Source organism: Diachasmimorpha longicaudata, chromosome 2 (genome assembly GCF_034640455.1).
Source record: "Diachasmimorpha longicaudata isolate KC_UGA_2023 chromosome 2, iyDiaLong2, whole genome shotgun sequence".
NCBI classification, from domain to species: Eukaryota; Metazoa; Arthropoda; class Insecta; order Hymenoptera; family Braconidae; genus Diachasmimorpha; species Diachasmimorpha longicaudata.
This window is the reverse complement of record NC_087226.1, coordinates 9,999,973-10,019,369: the sequence shown is the minus strand read 5'-3', so window position 1 is coordinate 10,019,369 and position 19,397 is coordinate 9,999,973. Positions and strand designations below refer to the sequence as shown.

The following is a 19,397-nucleotide window of genomic DNA, read 5'->3' as shown; positions in this document are numbered from 1 at the left end:
ATTCCCACGTCATTTCACGAGATAAAATTTATTCGATGAATCACAGGTTTTTAATAAAAATACCTGAGGTTGAACGAGACAAATTTGAAAATTAAATATCGATGTTTGTTAATGCGATTAGTTATCGCGATCCACATAAAAGGGGAGGAACACGTGGTTGACTGGTTGACTCTATCAGGGGTTAAGTGAGTGTCATATCATGTCCACAAAGGCATTTTCATTAACTTTGGAATTTCTTTATTTCCGATCCCGAAAAAATCGCGAATTTTGGTTTCTGTGGATCTCTTAAATTTCTTACAAATTAGCATATCTATTCAAAGAATATCTTAATTAATTAACCAACGAAAAACATCCACCCACCATCAGATGAAAATTAAATTCCTCAATTAATCAGAGATTTTTAATGGTCACAAGTGGGGCAAATCGTCACAAATTCGAAAATTAAATATCGATGTTTATTAATGCGATTACTTATCGTGATCAAAAAAATATTGGGGTGGACTTGACATGGTTGACTCTAGCAGGGGTATAGTGGGTGCGAGATCATAACCAAATGGGCGTCGAATGATGGTCCCTTGGGTGGACCACAGCGACACAGTTTATCCATTGAGAATCCCCATATATATACACCAGACCACTCTCTACCACGCACCCCCCTCACCCCTCAGCCTGCTGATATTCTTCTCTCATTTTCATTCTTTCTCTCTCACTCTCTCGTTCGCACTTTGGCGGTATTAAGCTCGCGTACACAGTGGTGGGTTGTGCGCCCCTTTTCGCATTATACGCGTTATATTTTTCGTCCCGACGACACGTAAGAGCTCATATCACAGTCTATGCATATTTATACCGCATTAAAAATCACGGGGAGCCCTACGTTCTCGCCTTAAAATGCATAGGCCGTTGCATAGAAAAGATTGTGTTGTGTCGGAGTTATTACGATTTTTTAAGAGAATTTTTACATCATGAATTTTTAATTATTTATTTATCAAATTGGTCAGTACTGAATTAATTTATTCTGCATATCTCCAGGAGTTCCACGAATCCAGAAATCTATCGCCGGAACAACATTGAATCGAAAAACTATTTTTCTTCGCACAGAATTTTCATTGTCGGGGAAATACTCCTGACTATTCATTGTACCATTAATTTTTCTTCTCGCCATAAACATTTGTGTCCCCGTGAATCCCGCATTCCCGCGAGAGACACAGAAGGAGACTTACACTGCCATCAGTGTTAACCCCCGAGGAATACTTTTGAGAGCGATCGGGAGTCTCCCATATGGTGACTCCTGACACCCCTGACCATTCGCAGGGAGAATCAAGACTCGATGAACCGCATCCACAGCTCGAAACCGATAACTAACCCGCATTGTGAAAGCCTAAAAAACGTGGAAAAATCATAAGTTTAATTTTTGGACATTTTATAGTTTTAGAAGACAGGGAATCATTACTAAGAAAGAATAGAGTGAACCCTTCCAAAAGATAATTTTCCCGTCTGGTTTGTAGCCAGTTTCACTAAATTTTCCTCTCCGTGCAAAGTTTATCCTGCTGGACCATATATTTATTTCTCTCACTGCAAAATTGATCTGGAGAGGAGTTGGAGAAATAGCCGCAGCGTAAGTAGAGCCGATCGCGTCCAGAGTGTACATAAAATTTCTGGGAGTCGCGGAGGTGGGGGTGGAGATAGTGGTAATCGAAAGAGGACCCTTCAGCCTAGAAACGAGGCAGTTACCTCAACCCGCGTCCACCCGGGCTGTTAACTTAAATGCCCCTGTTAGCAGACGTTAACTGCCAACCGTGCGCCGAGAGTTCCTATTCCGCGGACGATTGCAATTTTAATCGGCACTTCATTACGATTAAATTTAAATCGTTGTGCTGGGCCTTCAATAAAGCTCGAGCTGGGATATTCACCTGCGTTGTACTGTCGTTAATGTAATCCATACATTGTTTTCAGCATCATTTTTGCAGGCTTTGGGAGTGGCACTGGTGTCTGGAGTGCATGAAAGGCTTTTGAATTTTTCATTGGCCGTCGCTGGGGTCTTGATTCGATATTTTGTGGGGGTTGAGGATATTCGGTGGAGGACCAACTGTTTACTTTTTTCCGCGAAGGGAAATAAAAGTTATTTCTAGGAACAAAAATTTTTTTTCGTGATTCTAGCGGAATTCTTCCAAATATCTCTGAAGGATCAGCCAACGACAGACATTTTTCTGCACCGAATCCTTCCGTATTCTCATAGAATCCCCCAAATGTTCCGAACACCCCAAAAATTCCAGAATCCCTCTGCGTATTTCGCGCAATTCCACTATTCACTTTATTCCATTTCAATTGCCGGTGCGCCAGAGACAAGAAACATCCCGCGACGGACTGAAACTGCCACGTAATTAAATCCTCTTGAGCGAAAAAACATGTTTTGAAAATAGAAGCCCTGGGGAATTTCAATCAATCCCCGGAATAACGTCAAAAGAGTTGCATCAGAGGTAAAAAAAAAATAATACGTCGATGTCAACTGATTGAGACTAATTAAAAGGACAGAGAATGGGTGAATCCCGTGAAAATTCAGCGCATTTCATCAACTGACGGGACGAAAGAATCCACCCGCTGGGGCACCTCAACACAATCCCGTGTACCAAATCCCTTTGTCAATTGAAAATTCGCGAGCATTCACCTCGGGACGAAAATAAAATTGATTCACATTGCCACAGTGAACAAATTTTTTTTGACACATCTTCATGCTGAAATCATTGACTTCCCCTGTATTTATTTATCACTCAGTAAATTCGACATTTCCTGAGGTATGTTCATTCCATCCCCTCGTCCCCCACACCCCCGGCTCCGACCAGCGTGTATTTTTGCATTCCATTCAGTTCACATTCGGTCAAATGATTTATCGATATGAGTTATCACCCAGTGAGCTTTATGAAAAAACAATAACGAATATTTTTTTATGACGATGTGATGCTAATTGAGTTGAATAAAGATTGACGAAACTAATGAATTACCCTTTTCTAGAAACTGTACAAATTAAAAGTCCATCGAGTGTCGAGTTATGAATTCCACTGGATTAATATCATTGAAAATATATTGAGTAGTATAACACGATTTCCGGCGAGAAATTCATTTCATATTTTTGCGCCACTGGGAATTAATAATTTTTTTTTTTACAACTCACTGCTATTCCAGTCAATTTTTACGAGATATTCTACCGTTTTTTGCTATTATTTTATTCAAAATAATGGTCTCGCTCGTTATCCAGTATTTTTATTTATTTATGCCACAGAATGGAGGGATCGTTAGTCCGACGAACCGTTGGTGTGCATGAAAATAAATAAATAAAATGAAAAAAAAAAAAGGACGTGAATGTTTCAACGAAAAGTTTTCAACGACTGTATCTGCAGGGGAATGAGCAGCTGTGGATGAACGTGAGGATTTAATTCCGATATTCCAAACGAATTAGTGACAGCACGGTTTCACACGTTTGTTTTTGGGTGAGTGAAGGGGGTGAGGAGGGGGTGGGAGGTATAATTTAGGAAGCTCTTGTCTCGGTTGTTGTGATTGTTCAATTGATTTTATCGCGGAGTTATGATGAGCAATGACGAGTGTCGATGTTATGCACGTCAATGGGGCAGTTTCATTCAAATGTCTGGGGATTTTAGTGAGATTTCTTTTTTGAAGTGATTAATGGCGGACCGAGGTGGGAGGGTTCATTCAATTTGAGGGGAGCAATTGATAATGCACTGGTGACAATTTTAGGTAGGAAATCTCAGCGGTTTTTGGTTCGATAATAATAAAAATTTCCCTCATAAAATTTGACGAGTTTTTGGAAATAATTTAATTTAAGTCCTCAAAGTTTAAATGCGAAAATGATCACATACTGTTCTCAACTTTCACTTACTTCAAATGTAGTTTAAATTGAATATTTAACGTTCCATCCCCAGATTAAAAATAAAAGAAATAAAAATATTAAAATGGCTTTGGCAATTAACTACCCTAAATTAAATAAATGAACAAAATTTTCCCACCGCAATATCATTTCAGGAAAATAAAATGAATTTGAGGGTTAAAATTCAGACGACAAAGGGAGACTCGGTTGAAAAAAAATCCCCTCCCACACCGGCCATAGTAAAACAAGAAATCTTTGATAGCTGACGCTCAATAGCGTCTGGATTTCACTATAGCGCCGGCGCTTGTTTCCGCAGCCCCATTGGTGGCTTCAACCCGAAACCCATCTGAACGCGGAATACTCGCGGGCATGTTCCCTTGGAAACGCTTCGTCCGCTGATATCTACCCCCGTTGTGTTCACGGATAGAAGGCCTCTTTCAATTATAGTCTCCCTCGCTTTTACCTTTTTCCCTCTCACCCCTCACCATCCTCGCCACCCTCAAATGTCTCGTGCTTTCTCTCGTATCAACTATGCGACTATCTTGGAGGTAGCATCGGTGTAGGTGAGCCCCTCAATTGTGTGTATCCTCGCTTCACGAGCTCGATTCAGAGAGCTTTTTCTCGGAATCGTTTACTGTTTTTATTCCCACATTCAATCCCCTATAGTTTTTATCTGAACCAAGTGAAATTTCTAGTTTGAAAATCAATTTTTTGGCGTATTCCGAATACCGGCAAAGCATATTTAAGAATTTTATAGGTCTATCATGAACAAGTCAAGAGTGAAAATATTTTATTGAATTTTCCTGCACTCGTTAAACAAATATCGAAACGTAGTTTTTAATTTATTTCTGATGATTTTTATAGAATTTTTATCTTCGTGAGGGGAATTTCCACCGAATCGTTCACTCCGTGTATTTCACGAAAATATTGTCTCCCAAAATTCACTGTCACCCCCTCCCCCAAAGCTCTCCACGATTATGACATGTGAAAGCTCTCCGGTATCTGAATGAAGCGTCAATTCGTCTCATTATGCAGCCTCGAAGGGCCCCGAAGCCCGAGTTATAGCACAACGTGGCTGAATATAACAGAAAAATTCCCGTATGGGAGCAGTGACTGTTTTATATGCGGGTTGGCATTCACTTGACTGACGCTTTGAGTTTTTCACGAATAAAAATTTCATGAATTTCTATTAGCTGCGTATTCTCCGCGAGCCCCGGAGATTCCAAACTGATAAAAAAAAATCCTCTTTCTTTAGCCACACTCACCCCTCCCTCCTTTCTCCCTGCATAATTCTATTATTGAAGCTATAAATGGCGCATTACCCCCGGAATGGTACGTATTGACTTAATTTTAAACACTCCAAGAGACCGAGGGAGAGTGAGCGCGGATGTGGTTGACCGTCGGACGACGTCGCCGCGGTTTGTGGTTGTCTACTTCTGTCCCTCGCACAGACCAGAAGATCCGAATGGCGATATCACCCACGGGGACGAATATTCTAACCCCATGGGTGGTGTGTACCCGAGGCTTAGCAACTCCAAGTTTCAGTTTAATCCGTAAAAGCCACTCGTGCCCTTGACAATTGAAATCTAACGCCTTGGAGAATATCTTCAAGATGAGGACATCAAATTGATAAGGAACGCGTGAGAATAAATTATGTTGTAAACGTATAATTATTGAATAATAAAAAGGTTTATATAATTTATTATATTTTACGCACTTGTGATATTAATTGTCAATTTTTTCAGAGAAAAAAAAACAACTTTTGTACTTCAAATATATTTTTTTATATGAGAAATAAAAAATGTTTTTTTTTTTATTATTGTCCAGTAATGTTAGCATAAAGAATAAATAAAACTTACCTGCACTCTGCTCTCAGTCAGGCCAATCCTCATTGCAATTTCTTCCCTGAGAAATATGTCCGGATAGTGGGTCTTTCCGAAGCACCTCTCCAACTCGTTCAACTGTGCCGGTGTGAACCGCGTCCGGTGTCTCTTCTGTTTCGCGGGTTTATCATCACCCTGACCAATTGTTCCTCCATTCCCTGAAAATGACAACAGAATCCCTGAAAGTTTTTTCATTATTAAAGACATATTCGATTTATCAATAATTCAGCGAGATGTTACCTGCTCCAGGCATTCCCATTATCAACTCTTGATGAAGTGTCAGCCCCCCACCACTGGACAGAGTTCCAGCCAAATTAGCCCCCAGCACGCTCTCCAATTTCTCGTGCTTCAGCTCCTGTGCGTGAAGTTCCTTCGTTCCTGGTGATTATTTTCCATGAATTATTACGGATAAGGAAACAATCCCAGGCAATCAACGGTGTAAATTATTTCTTAATTGGAATCAGAGTCAATTTACTCAAAAAATAATTATCCAACGTTTCATCTCTTTTCCTGACATTATCGAAACGTCAGCAATATAAGAAAAATTCGGAAATTACCGTTGTCCTGCTGAAGCTTGTGTACAAGTGAAATTATTCTCATTATTACAATCTTCCGAGACGTATTTACGAGAAAATCAAACAATTCATTGAATTTATCGACTGTCTTAAATTATCCCTGATCGAACTACTTTAAACGCATAGAGAGAAATGACTAATAAAAATACTGGTCCTAAAATTCCAATAATCAATTGAAAACAAATTTTAAACCGGAGAAAATTTCAAATGAAATTTGCTAGATTTCTTCTACATTTTACCCACTTGTTATCAACCGTAACTGAATGGTGGATTAATTGGATTTCAATTGCATTTCATTCAATGTCTATTTTTTATTTGGATTGAAGTTCATTCGGATTAAATTTCCTGACTTAGAATAAAATTTTGTAATTGGAATTGAGACCACATTCATGACAATAAAATAATGAAAGGAAGAATGGAGGAATTTGAGAGACATAAAATATTAAAATTAAGAGGGGAATTGAAACCAAAAATACCTGAGTTCTGTTAAAAAGTATTCTAGTGAATTTTTTCCTCCGTATTTTCTTTCCTCCACCTAATTTCATTAAAACCGTATTTTTTCACGTATCACCAGCCTTTTGATCTTTTCCCTCTTGCGCCCTTCCTCCTTTTTTCCTTTTTACCCACGGAATTGTCCAAAAGAACTAACGTGTATAGTTTAAATTTGTATAGGAGCAGAAGCCGACCGGGTAGTGGCGAGGGACGCACGGGGTCACTTAGCACCGAGGTGTGAGAATCGTCACCGGCCTCTTGGCTTCTAGGCGAAGAGAGCAAATACATACGCAACTGAAAACACATCTTTACGCGGGCATTAAAACACCACGTGTGTGATATCGGAAAGAGTTGGTTGCTCTTCTTATGGATGAAGTGAACACAATGTCTCGGTTTACATGCACTGAGCTGAATTACCGTGCTCTACTTGATCTACAACGAGAGAAAAATTCAATGAAAAATCATCAGAAAAAAATGGAAAAATATGAATTGGAAGTAAAATTGTCCAAATTTTCATGTAAATGATACAATTTAATCCATAATTTTTTTAATTCTATGAAACTATAAATTTTCAATGGTTTATTGAACGAAAATTGTCAAAACTCTAACGATAAATTTCAGTGGAATAATTTTAATAATGTCAGCCAAGGCTTACGAATTTGTATCCAAAATAAAAAATGCTGGTAATTAAATTCGCTTAAAATTAATATCTACTCCATCGAATTGACTCAAAGAAATTAATACCCTGGGGGTGAATAGGCGGGGGGGAATGAGATGGAGACCACCCTGTTGATGTTTAACTGAATAACCGTGAAACAATCCAAGAGTCATGAATGGAAAACCGTTTACGACTTTCAGTGCTTCATACCGCATTGAGTTTTTTTTTTATTTTCACCTCTTCTCCTGACGCTTGCCTTTCTGATTTTATTGGGTAGATGTAGATGGGTGCGAGGGTCTGGGGATTTATGAGAGGCACTAGACACTTAAAAATGATTCGGCTTAGTCGCTTTGATCCTCATCATTTAGTTGCAGTCGGACGTCTACCGGTTGTAGCATCGGCTTCTGTGTGCTTTTGTTTATTTTTTTCGGCATCCGAAAATGGATGATACTTTCCATTGTCAACAAGCAACTACAACTACAACTGTTGGAAAGGAAAAAGGAAATTGCGTGGGGAGTTGAATATCACTTTTAATGGCAGTGGCACTCAATTCAGTTGAGGGGTTACAAAATTACAATTAAATATTCCATAAATATTACTCGAAAATTTTTCCAAAAATACGTCAGTAGAATTTCCAAAAGTAATTTTGTAATGTGTAACCGAAACATAAGCTCTGCGAATTTAATAAACTTACAGACTTTTACGCTCTATGAAAACGGTAATTTTTTCATTCGTTATAATTTTCAATTTAAGACAAATATTGAGTGCCAATAGACATTAATTTTTTAGTGACATCGAAAACTTCACGATTTTTCCCCGATGGAGATAACTGATCAGGAAAAACAGGGAACCTTTAAAGAACATCACGTGTCGGACTGCTAATTTTTTACAATCTTATTTCAGACTGAGATTACGAAAAAAATAAGTAATTTCTACCAACTATTTTCTTTGGATACTACCCTTCAAAATCAATGAATAATTCCCCAGAATTTATAATTTACACACGAGAGAAAATATGAAAATAATCTTCAGAAAATCTGGGCATGAAAATAGCTCTAGATAAAAATTTCCAGACAATCAAATTGGGAGATACGATAACAAATAATTTTTATCATTACAAAAATTGAAAGAAAACAAATGATCTCGGGTCGCAAAGACCCGACGGCGCCGGGACAATCGGTGGAATAGTTAAATCGAGTGTATTTAATTCATTAAATTAATAGAAATAATATTTAGTACTGTAATTAGTAATAATGAATACTCACCGGTGATGCCATGAACGGAAGCTCCAGCGGAGATATTGTTGAGCATGCCTCCCCAGGAGCAATACTCCTGCACACCGCGAGGGAATTTTCGTTCAATGGTAACACTTTGATTTACCAGTTAAAATGACAACAATCACCCAATAACACCACAATTATTTTATAATTATTAGTTCGTCCAATGACCGGTGTAACCAGCGTCGGACCGAACCACCGGAAGGCTAACGGCGAACTGTCCAGCTGCCATTCCAAAACTCCCCACCTCTCGATCAACTCGCACCGTTCTACTGAGCTCACTCTGTCTGACACATATCAGCGATCCGCACACAGATACTATCGGCTTCTTCCTCGCACATGCGGGTGGTGCCCTCCCGTTTCCTTCCAAATGCTTTCTCACTTGGGGGCGTGATATTAAATCGCGCCTATCCTTCGACTTCGGTTTTGCGACTGCAGGAGCGTAACGGTCAGAAGTGATGCCCGAGGATTTAATTTTTTTTACAAATTTAAACCGCGAAGAGAATTAATTTCTCATTCCATCAGAGAAAAAGTAATCGTGAAGTGAAATTGTCGTTTAATTCTGGTCAGTAATCCTCTGGGAACATGACGAGTATGATCACCTCTGCGAGGAGAGCCGGGCATTTAAAGTGATTTTTGTTTGAAACTTTTATGATGTACCAAAATCCATAAATATTAGAAATATACTATTTTATTCTAGAGGAGTCAAATATCTCATTCACGATAACTTCACTCACTCCAAATGAAGAATTATGACCAAGCGATTTTTCACTCCAAACTACTGATCTCTATTTGAATTACCAAATACTCATCGAAAATTTACAAAACCATTTTCATTCATATAATGTTTTTTTAATCAAATAAACTCTTGACTAATGAACATGTTTTTTCAATCGTCAAATCATTCTCCCACCAAAATCATCTCCATCTCCATTTCTCACGTATTGATAGCTCTTCTCTCCTCCCCTCCTCCGATTTTTTTTCAATTCCTCAAAACCAAAATAAATAAAAATTGAACCTCCGAACGACTCCTTATTGCAAGCCCCTGTACATCCGTAACCGCTGAAAAAACTGAAAAGAAAAAAACTTAAAAAAGGAGTGAATCAGCCTGACCCGCGCCACATACCCAGTTGTATCCCTGTGTAAGTTGAGTAGGCGTAACCGCTGCGAGCCACCCTCCAATGAGCGAGTAGCCCGCCCTCTGGATGCCCCACTGGGTTCGCCGTCGTGCTGTTGAGATTTATTGAAATTTTATTTTTATGGAACGGGCGAGAGAGCGCAACCCGCGGGATAGCAGACTCCAGTGGTGATAGTACACCGAGGGAGACGGAACACTATCCCGCGGGGTGGGAGAGGGTGTGGGAAATGGGGGGTGAGGGGGGACGAATGGCCCAGCCAAAGGAAAGATTGCTCCTTCAGCCCTGCTTTCGTTTTTTGTCTCTTCATTTTATATTTTTTCTTATTTTTCACTCTCTCCCTCCCTCCCTCCCTCACCCCCACACTCTCTATCCTCTTTCCACTTTTATTTATCGCATCTGCCCTCTCCACTGTAGACTCTGTCCCCGCGAATTTTCTTCCCTCGCAATCTCTAATTTAATACCCAAACGTTTTGTACAACTTCATAAACCGGCTGGTTCAACTGTTATTCTGAGTTCACTTTGAATTGTACCAAGAACACGCATTAATTAAATCTGAAATTGATGAAGAGGTTTGGAAGGGGGTGGAATTTTTTTGTTTTTGGCGGCGAACGCTGCGGGATTCGGAATCCTCAGGACATGGGAGGGTGATGGGAGCCTGTGCTTGATCGATTTTAAACGATTCCAGGCATATTCTCGGGGATGAAGGGCACGTGGCGATGAAACTCTCTGTCATTTACACCTGAATCCCAAAATATACCCCATGCGACGATAATTCCTATCAAAACCATAAAAAGTAAACCCAAAAAATTTTTCATCTTTTACAAATTATATTACACGTCGATACCTTTGGTGCTAAAAGATACAGAATATTCCTCTGACCTTCTATTATTATTGAACGGAGTATAAATAAACCTTCAGCAAATTTAATGTATCCTCTCCATGCATGCATCAACTTTTAAAAATTAATCCAATAATGAATTTTACCGTTTATGTGCATCAATTTTTCTGCTATTTTTTACCCTCTGAAATACAATTTTTATTTGGCAGATCCACTACACTAAAATCCGAGGAATTCAATTTATGTAATAAGTTCAAGTGGCCGAACTGAATGAGTTTCTAGAGTGGGATTAGTAGCATCTTCACCGAGGCATCCGAATATCATATCGTTTGATACTCGACTGGGGTTTCGGGTGTTTCGTCGAAAACGAGACAGAGATACATCATCCCAGTGGTGTTGGGCCAGAGACGACTGGTGGATCGATGGAAAATCGGGCGTGCACAGAATCCTCCCTCTCCCTCCCCTCCTCCCATCGCCCTCCCTTCACCCCACGGGTACAAACACTGCAAAGGCATACCATTTTCAATGGGTTGTACACTCACAACTGCTACCTTCCCGCGAGTTTCGCAACATACGACAACATTCAGGCAGGAATTTCTCATATTACATACCTGAATCTGGAATGCTATACCACGTTGCCCCACGTAACAATCCCAGGAGAGTATGTGTATCGCGGGATTCGGCTTGTACATTCTATAACCCGTGTACTTCCGACAGTTGTACGTGAATATGAGGAGTGGGCGAAAAGGGAGAGGGAGCGGGGGGAGCAGATATCTTTGAAATATCTGTGGTGAGAGTGTATGAAATGAGATGAGGTGAGGTGTTGGGCAGCAGTTGTGACTATTTCATGGTAATTATCGGGTAATTTAATTGATTAATTTTTTGAACAGTTTTGATTTCATTCTAGAGGCCTTACGGAGGGGGATTGAGTAAATATCAATTAATAATTAAGGTAAATGTAATTATGTGAAAAAATTGAAATGTTAAATTTGAAGGAACATTGAGACTGAGATCTTGTGGATGTTCTGATTAGGGTCTTGACCCTCAAACTGAATCTCTGGGATCGAACTAAACCTGAACATTAAGAAACTGTGGACTGAAATGTTCCTCATGAAAAAATTGAACTGAACTCGGCTGTTAGATTCTAGAGTGAAAATGTGGAGATCAAATGATGGGATTTGTATGAATCATATGTTATGGTAAGGTCTGAGGAACAGCTTTTGAAGGATTGTAAAAATTTTGAGTTTGACTCAGCCAATGTTGAGTTGTTGGAGTTTGAGTAGCGGTCAGTTAATTTGTATCATGAAAAATGGAAAAATCAAAATCGTGTTATTCATTGATTGATAGATTTTAGGTATGAAGCCACTTGTGACTAAAAGTGGGTTGAACGGTTGAGATAGGTCATTTTCATGAGGATTTAGTGCCTTCGTTAAGCTCGGAGCTTCATTCAATTTTCTTCAATTTGTGGCAATTTGTGCTTACAGGCAGCTAGTCCCGTCGCGCATTCTCTCACTACTGGAACTCTCCCTCTACATCCAGTGACCATATGAATTTTATCAATGAATAATCACAAATTTCTATGTATAATTTAGTCAGGTATTTTCAAATATCCAATTTCTCATTGACCATCATTTTGACCCAATTCCCCGTTCCCACCACTAGAGTGATTCCCCAAAATTTATTCGTGTCATTTCCCTGGAAAATCCAGAAATGTGATTAGACCGTTCCCTTTTATCAAAAAATTCCCTCTGACTGATTTTTCCTTTATATTTTTATATTTCATCTCCATATCAGCCAGTTAATCCTGAATTCCTATGGAAACAATAATCATCTCGTTACAAATTGTAGTAGTGAACAGTCGATACGGAAAATTTTCCAGACTCGAGTTTTCGTGAATTTTCCCAGCACTCGAATAATCCGAAATACTGTGTTTACAGACGCGCACATACAATCCACAGAATCTGAAGTACCGTTTTCAAATTATTGCGTTCTAGTGGTGGATTGCAAAATTGCAGCTTCAAGGGAGAAATACGAGGAACAGAAGGGGGGCAATGGTGGATAAAGCAGAGGTGTATGTGGGGGGCACATTAGCCCCGGCACACCGGGATGCATTCATTAGACGTTACCTTCGAGCGTTTCAATTTAACGGTGAAGCTACTCTCAAGCCTCGTTTACAAGTCTATAACATCCTGGCCCCGCGCACTAGTCGATCGCACTACCACTTCATTTGTAATGGCATCGCGTTGCTAGATATATCTCACGATTCGCTGATTTTCAATGGAAAAAATCAAATTGGCACATTTCCCGTATCGAAGTAACGATATTATTTTACACATCATTACGTCGGGAATGCAAACGGCGTATATATTTACCTGATATACCTGTCCGTAATTTTTACTGAACATTTCTCTCCGCAATATCGTCGTTCCGTTATTAGAGTTAAAATTTATTATTCAACTAAAGAACAATAGTTTTTTATTTCACCCCCTCGATTCTATTTTCAGCAGAACCAACTCGGTTATAAACAACGTATAAAGAAAACCTCCTTTTTATCCTTATTCCACGGCCCGAGGGTCCATGCGGGTGTCCAAAGTTTAATTAGTTTTCGAAATGTATGGGGACGCCCGGGAAAGTTAAGTTTTTCCAGGATAAGAAGAGAGAGAGAGAGAATTGTGCCACAGGGCCCGAGACAATTTTCTTCCAACGTTGAAGTTTTTCAATTTTCTCTCCATTCATGAGAAACTCCCTCAACGAATAGTCCGACCTGAAGTCCACTCATACCCATTTCTGTGCTTATTGGCGTTTGGGAGATAGAAATAGACGTGAGATTGAAAATAAGGGGGTGATGATACTCTGAACTAAAACACAAAGTGGGGTAAAATACGATGGGTACAGGTATCGGTATTTGCACGAGAGGAAAGTTGGGACAAGTGTCCGAAATGAGTCAAAAAATCGTCGCGTAAAATTCACAGAGTTTTTTCACGTTTTTTTAGTCCTTTAGTGGGGCTACATTACCCTCACGTGAGAAGAGGCCTAAAAAAAACATTTGCAACGTCGTTCGTGACCGATTCCTTCTTTTTTCTAAGTAGAATAAATTTTATCAGGTCAGCCACCATTTTGAAGGCACCTTGCCAATGAAGACCGGCAAAATTTACCAAAATAACACCATTTTGTCGGTAGATTCTTCATCCAAATGGAACTCATGTATCTCTGGCTGTATTGTTCCTGCATGTAACCCTCAATTTAAAACTCGACAAGTGGATTTTACAACATCGAGAGCGAACTATACACGCCAGCACCAGCGGATTCCACCTCTTTCCCTGGGATACTAACACGCCATCCAGTCTGCAACGCTTGATCCCCTCAGCCTGAGAAGCCGGACTTACCGCTAAAACGTGGCAAGATTTACACGAAAAACTTGACTCCAAACTCAAGATTTATTGCCACTCGTTGGGCTACCGAATCACTGCATTCCCGGAAAAAAAATGTGTTGTAGAATCATCTATGAAATTCCTTGATTATTTTTTATTTGCACAAAGATAATCATTCAGTTAAAATATCCCACAGCTTTGAAATAATTAAAAAATTTCCCGAAATGTTCCTTGCAATTAATCGCAATTTGAATTCATGCGATGAAGTTCTCTTTAAAATTTTCAAATACATTCCCTTCACACACTTTTTTATTTATCGAACATTTATTTCTTCTCAAGAAAATCAACGAGATTGACCTCCTCCAGTGAATCGAATTCAAATGGCCCTAATGCAACGATAAAAGTCAACCCCAAAATAGCCCCCCCCCCTCCTTCCCCTCACCCAGCAGGGGTGATACGCATATACATGATCATCCTGGGACATATGTTTGTACGTTGGTGACATACATACACATCACCTTTTCCGTGGCATCGCCGTACAACATATTAACGGCTTAGCAACCTAAGCCTTTTATATTACATTTTTCCCTCTATGGGGTCCGGGTAATCCGATGGGGTGAGATGCCTGGGCGAATGGAGACTAACTTCACTGGGTTTTTATAACTGTCGCTGACTTGACTCAATCGAATAGCCCGGAGTAAGTGGAAATTGTCGAATAAAAATCATTTGCATTTTTATAATTTTTTGTTACGTCATTGGGATTGTTGTTATCAATGGAACAATCTGGGGGTTTGAATGAGTATTCTCCTTGACTCGCGATACCTCCCAGCGGGAGCCACCAATTAAGAATGGTGACCGGCAATTTGCCTGGTAAATCTCGTCCACGATGTACGGACGAATCGTCGATATATCGATTTCGGGGTAATTTTAACTTTAACTGCTGAAGGATACGGTTCAACGCAAGGGCGCAACCCCCGAGGGCTGCATTGTTTGTTCACACCCATGAATAACACGGAATGAGTATGGGAAAACCAAAGTGAATGGTGTTCTTAATATTTGAGGGTTGCACTGAACATCGCCACAGTGAGAGACAGATTTGCTTCACGATGAGAAGTTTTCAATATAAATTATCCAATTGTTGTTCGAAAACTGTGTCATGAACTATCGTTTCTCCATTCGTATCTTGAAATTTAGTAGAAAGTCATCGAACCAAAAATAAAAATTCTAGATGAGCTTTCCAAGGAAAAAAGGAGAAAAGTTCTAGAGCTGTCACCGGGAAAAGTCCTCAAAGTTCTGAATTATTAGAAATTCTATTGCGCCTCTGGAGAATTTTCCCGTTTATTCAATCCCCCTCCACCCCCGGTCCACATCGGCAGAGTTCGACTGGCCGAACAATTAAGAACCCTCATTCATCGATTTCACGGTAAATATCGCTCCACCTGACGTATAAATCATTTGAAATTTTCCCGATGACAAAATCGTCAAAGTATCCCATGACATAAAAATTCCACCCCATCGATTTCAATGAACATCATCACCCCGAGCTTACGTAGATTTTTATCAAAATCGTAGGCACCTCAAAAAGATAAAACGCAACACATCCCCCCCGATTCTCTCATTGACAAACCCACACACCAAAATATTTAGTACAATGTGTTGCAAACCCGGGGGCTCCAGAAACACCTAATATATTTGCGTTTGAATTATGCTCCCCATAGAGGGTGTTTCAACTGTGTCCCGACGACACGAGATGCGCAATGGCCAGCACGTGTCGACACGTGAGCGAAAACTAATTGAGATATGAAATTTACTCCAGGAGGGGCGAGGGGGGAGGAGGGGGCGCTATTACATGCGTTGTTGCATTACCAACGAATTCCTCACATGACTCTATCGAATTGAATCATTTTTTATTTTCAAAACATTCAAAATTTCTTGATCGAGAGCCAACAATTCACCAACAATTTCGATTTAATGATGGGTAACAGTATAAAGAGAAAATATGAATAAAAACCACCCGAAAAGTTCGGCAATTCGAGGATAAATGATCCACTGATAGGGAAAATTAAAATCGTGTGTCTGATTTCTGAAAGATCTCAGAAAACAATTTTTAATTAGATTTTTTGTTAAATAAATGACTGCAGCATAATTTTTCTCTATCGCGATGAAAAAATTCAAGTTCATTTGGTAGGTTTTTCACGAGTGACAGTTTGGTCCAGAATTACCCAATTTTGCGGGTAATTGTTATTGAATATTGTTGTTCATGTAAGAAGAACATTTTTCGGCATAAATGACCCCCATCGAATTCCCGAAAATGGAGTTGACGTCACGATAACTCAACTAGTTGGGTAATTTATCATCAACTTTTTTCTCAGTGAGTAACTACTCTGTAAAATTTTTTGCATTTCCCGGTGAAAATATCAAGGTGATCCTGGCAGTTCTGCAGTTAATTTAGAAGCCATTTCCTCTGTAAATAGCCAATAAAAGCAACGATGGGTGGAGAGATATGCGCAGGGCTGGGGACGAAAGGGGGGCCGGTGTAGCACGAGACACAGGGCAATATTATAAAATTTAATGTCTTGGTTTACGGGGCCACACAGAGCCTCGGCTATAACCTTTCGCACCGATATTTACTGGGCAATCGTTGGCAATATTGCCAGCGCGGCTACTCTGTGTCCCTCAATGAGATCAGACATTTTTTTTATATCACACCAAATCGGAGACATGCAAATGTGTCTTTCATTGCTGCCTCTGATGTCATATTGTGGATAGAAAAAAATCAAACATTGAATTCGATCTAGGGAAATATCCCAGAGTTTAACCCTTTGGGAATACGCGAGAAAAACACGATTTTCCGCACTTCCTGGACAATATACTACTATCTCAATATCTCTGTTATCTTTACCACAATTTCCAGGCATTATAATTTCGCTCTCTAAATAAACCCATTAAACTCCAATTTCCAATCACCCCCACCCCCGCAAATCTCGCACTTGCCAGCATTGAAAAAAAAAACTGGGAAAAAAGAAATGAATCAGCCCCGAGAAGAAAAAAAACGAGCTGAAGTCCACCAGATTTTCCAGAAAATCGTGGAGATCTATCTCCCGGATAGGTCCATGGCCAATGGTTCTACCGTAGTGGCACATCAACCTCTCCAAGTACATTCGTACACGTGGGCTATGCCCACACACAGGGGGATGAAAACAGAGAGGGAATATGGACTCAGAGAAACGGCAAAACACAAGACAAGGGGGAGCAGTGGCTAGAGGTATATAGCGAGAGGTAGCGACGTCACCACGGAAATCAAGAGTAATGCCAACACGAAACTGCACTACCCCTCTGTTACCCCCTCACCCTCTTGCCGACCATTCCCATTCCTCTCATCCAGCCCCTCTGGCCCCTCACCCTGGGCAGAACTCCAGCCTTGCATTCACCTCCGCAGAATCTCCTCGCTCGACTAGCGCTCATCGTCCCACCCTCTCGCCCACCCCCTGGGAATAACCCCCTTGCCACTACGGTATACATCGCACTGAGAGACAGAGCGAAACACAATCCCCTCTGCACCTCACCCAACCCCCTACCCAGCCACTGTCAAGACTTACGCCAGAATCTCCAGCACTTCCTGTCTCTTTCGTTTTTTCTCCCTTCGTCTGGTCTTATTTATTTATTTCTCTCTCTCTCTCATTCTGCGTTTTATTTGTCTCTCTGTCCCTCATTCGGATTTGGTGACTATTTTTTTTTCTCCTCTGCCTTTGTTGTTTTGGTTATTTTACGGAGACTCGAGACAGTCACGATTTTCAATCACCTCGATATTGCAGGTCCCTTATTTTTTGCTTTGTATACGTATTGAATTGTCAGTAGAATGTTGAATGCTATTTCGCATTAATATTAACTCAATGAATTTCGTTCAATATCGTCACTCCCTAAGAGGATTAAAAAATTAACGAAATTGAGTGAACATTTACATTAAATTCTAGATTTTTTTCAATATTGAAACTATTCTTCGTTTTTTCCTGTTCTCTTAGGCATTCAGTGACTCTAGTTATTTGCTTCAATTTTTGTTTTTTGTTTATTTTTCCGAGACTCGAGGTAGTCACGATTTTCAATCGTCTCGCTATTGTAACACCCTCATTTATCATTTTGTCGCTTTTTCGTTTTGGTTTGTTCAGTGGAGTCATTTTACTCAGGCTCTCTTTACCTGTGTCGTAAAATACTGTTTCTCCTTCGGGTTGTAAAATTTTTTATGAGGTCGAAATGCCGCGGAAATTGCTGGGATGTGATCATCTTATGTGACTAGTGTATCTAGCCCCCGAAAATGCAGTTTAGGTGAGTTTGTGTTATATGTGTTTCGGAGTGGTGTTGGATTTTTTGGGGAATTTTGATCGGGTGATGGAAGTGAGTATTTCCGGCGAGTCGATAAGAAGGAAGTGTAAATGGCTTGTTTACCAAATCCCGCGGACGAAAATGTGGCCATTCGTATGATCGGGCTGATGCCCTACACGACTTTCCCGGTAACTCCCGAAACGTCTTTTAATATACACTATATCTCCCCATGGCACCATGGGATTTTACCCTCCTGTGCATGTAGAAAGTAGTGGTTGTAACCCTAAATCCACGGTTGTAATTTTGGGAAGGGAAAAATTGAGGATTATTTGCGATAATATTTCTCACTATGGACCGTTCTAATATGAAAAAAAAAAATATTCAATGTTAACTTTTAAATTGACTCCTACTAAAAAACATTTCATTATTACTTTTTGAAATTTTTCGATCTTTCAACAAACGCAAATAGATGAAATGTTTAGCAATTGGTAAATTAATAGAGCGGCAAGTGACATTCCCGAAAACCACAAAAACATAAATAACGCAAAAAACTCGCTGATGATTATGTACATCTGCGAAATGGGGTTTGAAAATTTTATTGAGTTCTGCTTGAGTTCAACCATGTTTTTACGCAAAATTTATTACGTTGTTAAACAACTCAATAAAATTTCCTCTTCGAAACTAACTACTTTAATTCAAATGAAGAGTTGTCCATATTACCTCTTCCGTCTCTACATAATTTTTTGTCGCCAAACAAGCCCCAAAATTTATTCCAAAAAATACTTTACCACCGAAATCTCTTTGTTCCTTCCCTCCAAAAATTAATAAACTATTCCTTTCTCCAATTTTTTTCGCATTGTTCTCTACACATGTCTCTGAACAAAATATTCCAACGTCCTCATACCTATTCAGAAATTCATACCTATTCAGAACGGAATGATTGCATAGCGAAACTTTTAATGGC

At 39.7% G+C, this 19,397-nt stretch overlaps 1 protein-coding gene across 7 annotated transcripts in view; it reads right to left on the bottom strand.

Annotated features, from left to right (window-relative positions):
* LOC135173075 (homeobox protein orthopedia-like) overlaps window positions 1–19,397 on the bottom strand; it is a 115,321-nt gene that overhangs the window by 9,078 nt on the left and 86,846 nt on the right. The window contains exons 3-6 of one of the 7 annotated variants that reach the window (XM_064139686.1): window positions 9,892–9,995; window positions 8,754–9,851; window positions 6,004–6,141; window positions 5,740–5,942 (exon numbers count right to left, since the gene is read on the bottom strand). In XM_064139686.1, the coding sequence (XP_063995756.1) occupies window positions 5,740–5,942; window positions 6,004–6,141; window positions 8,754–8,799 (387 nt within the window). In that variant the 5' untranslated portion in view covers window positions 8,800–9,851; window positions 9,892–9,995. Of the gene's footprint in view, window positions 1–5,739; window positions 5,943–6,003; window positions 6,142–6,814; window positions 7,031–8,753; window positions 10,235–19,397 lie in introns of those variants that run through there. The other 6 variants (XM_064139685.1, XM_064139684.1, XM_064139688.1 and 3 more) reach the window with 6 other exon arrangements.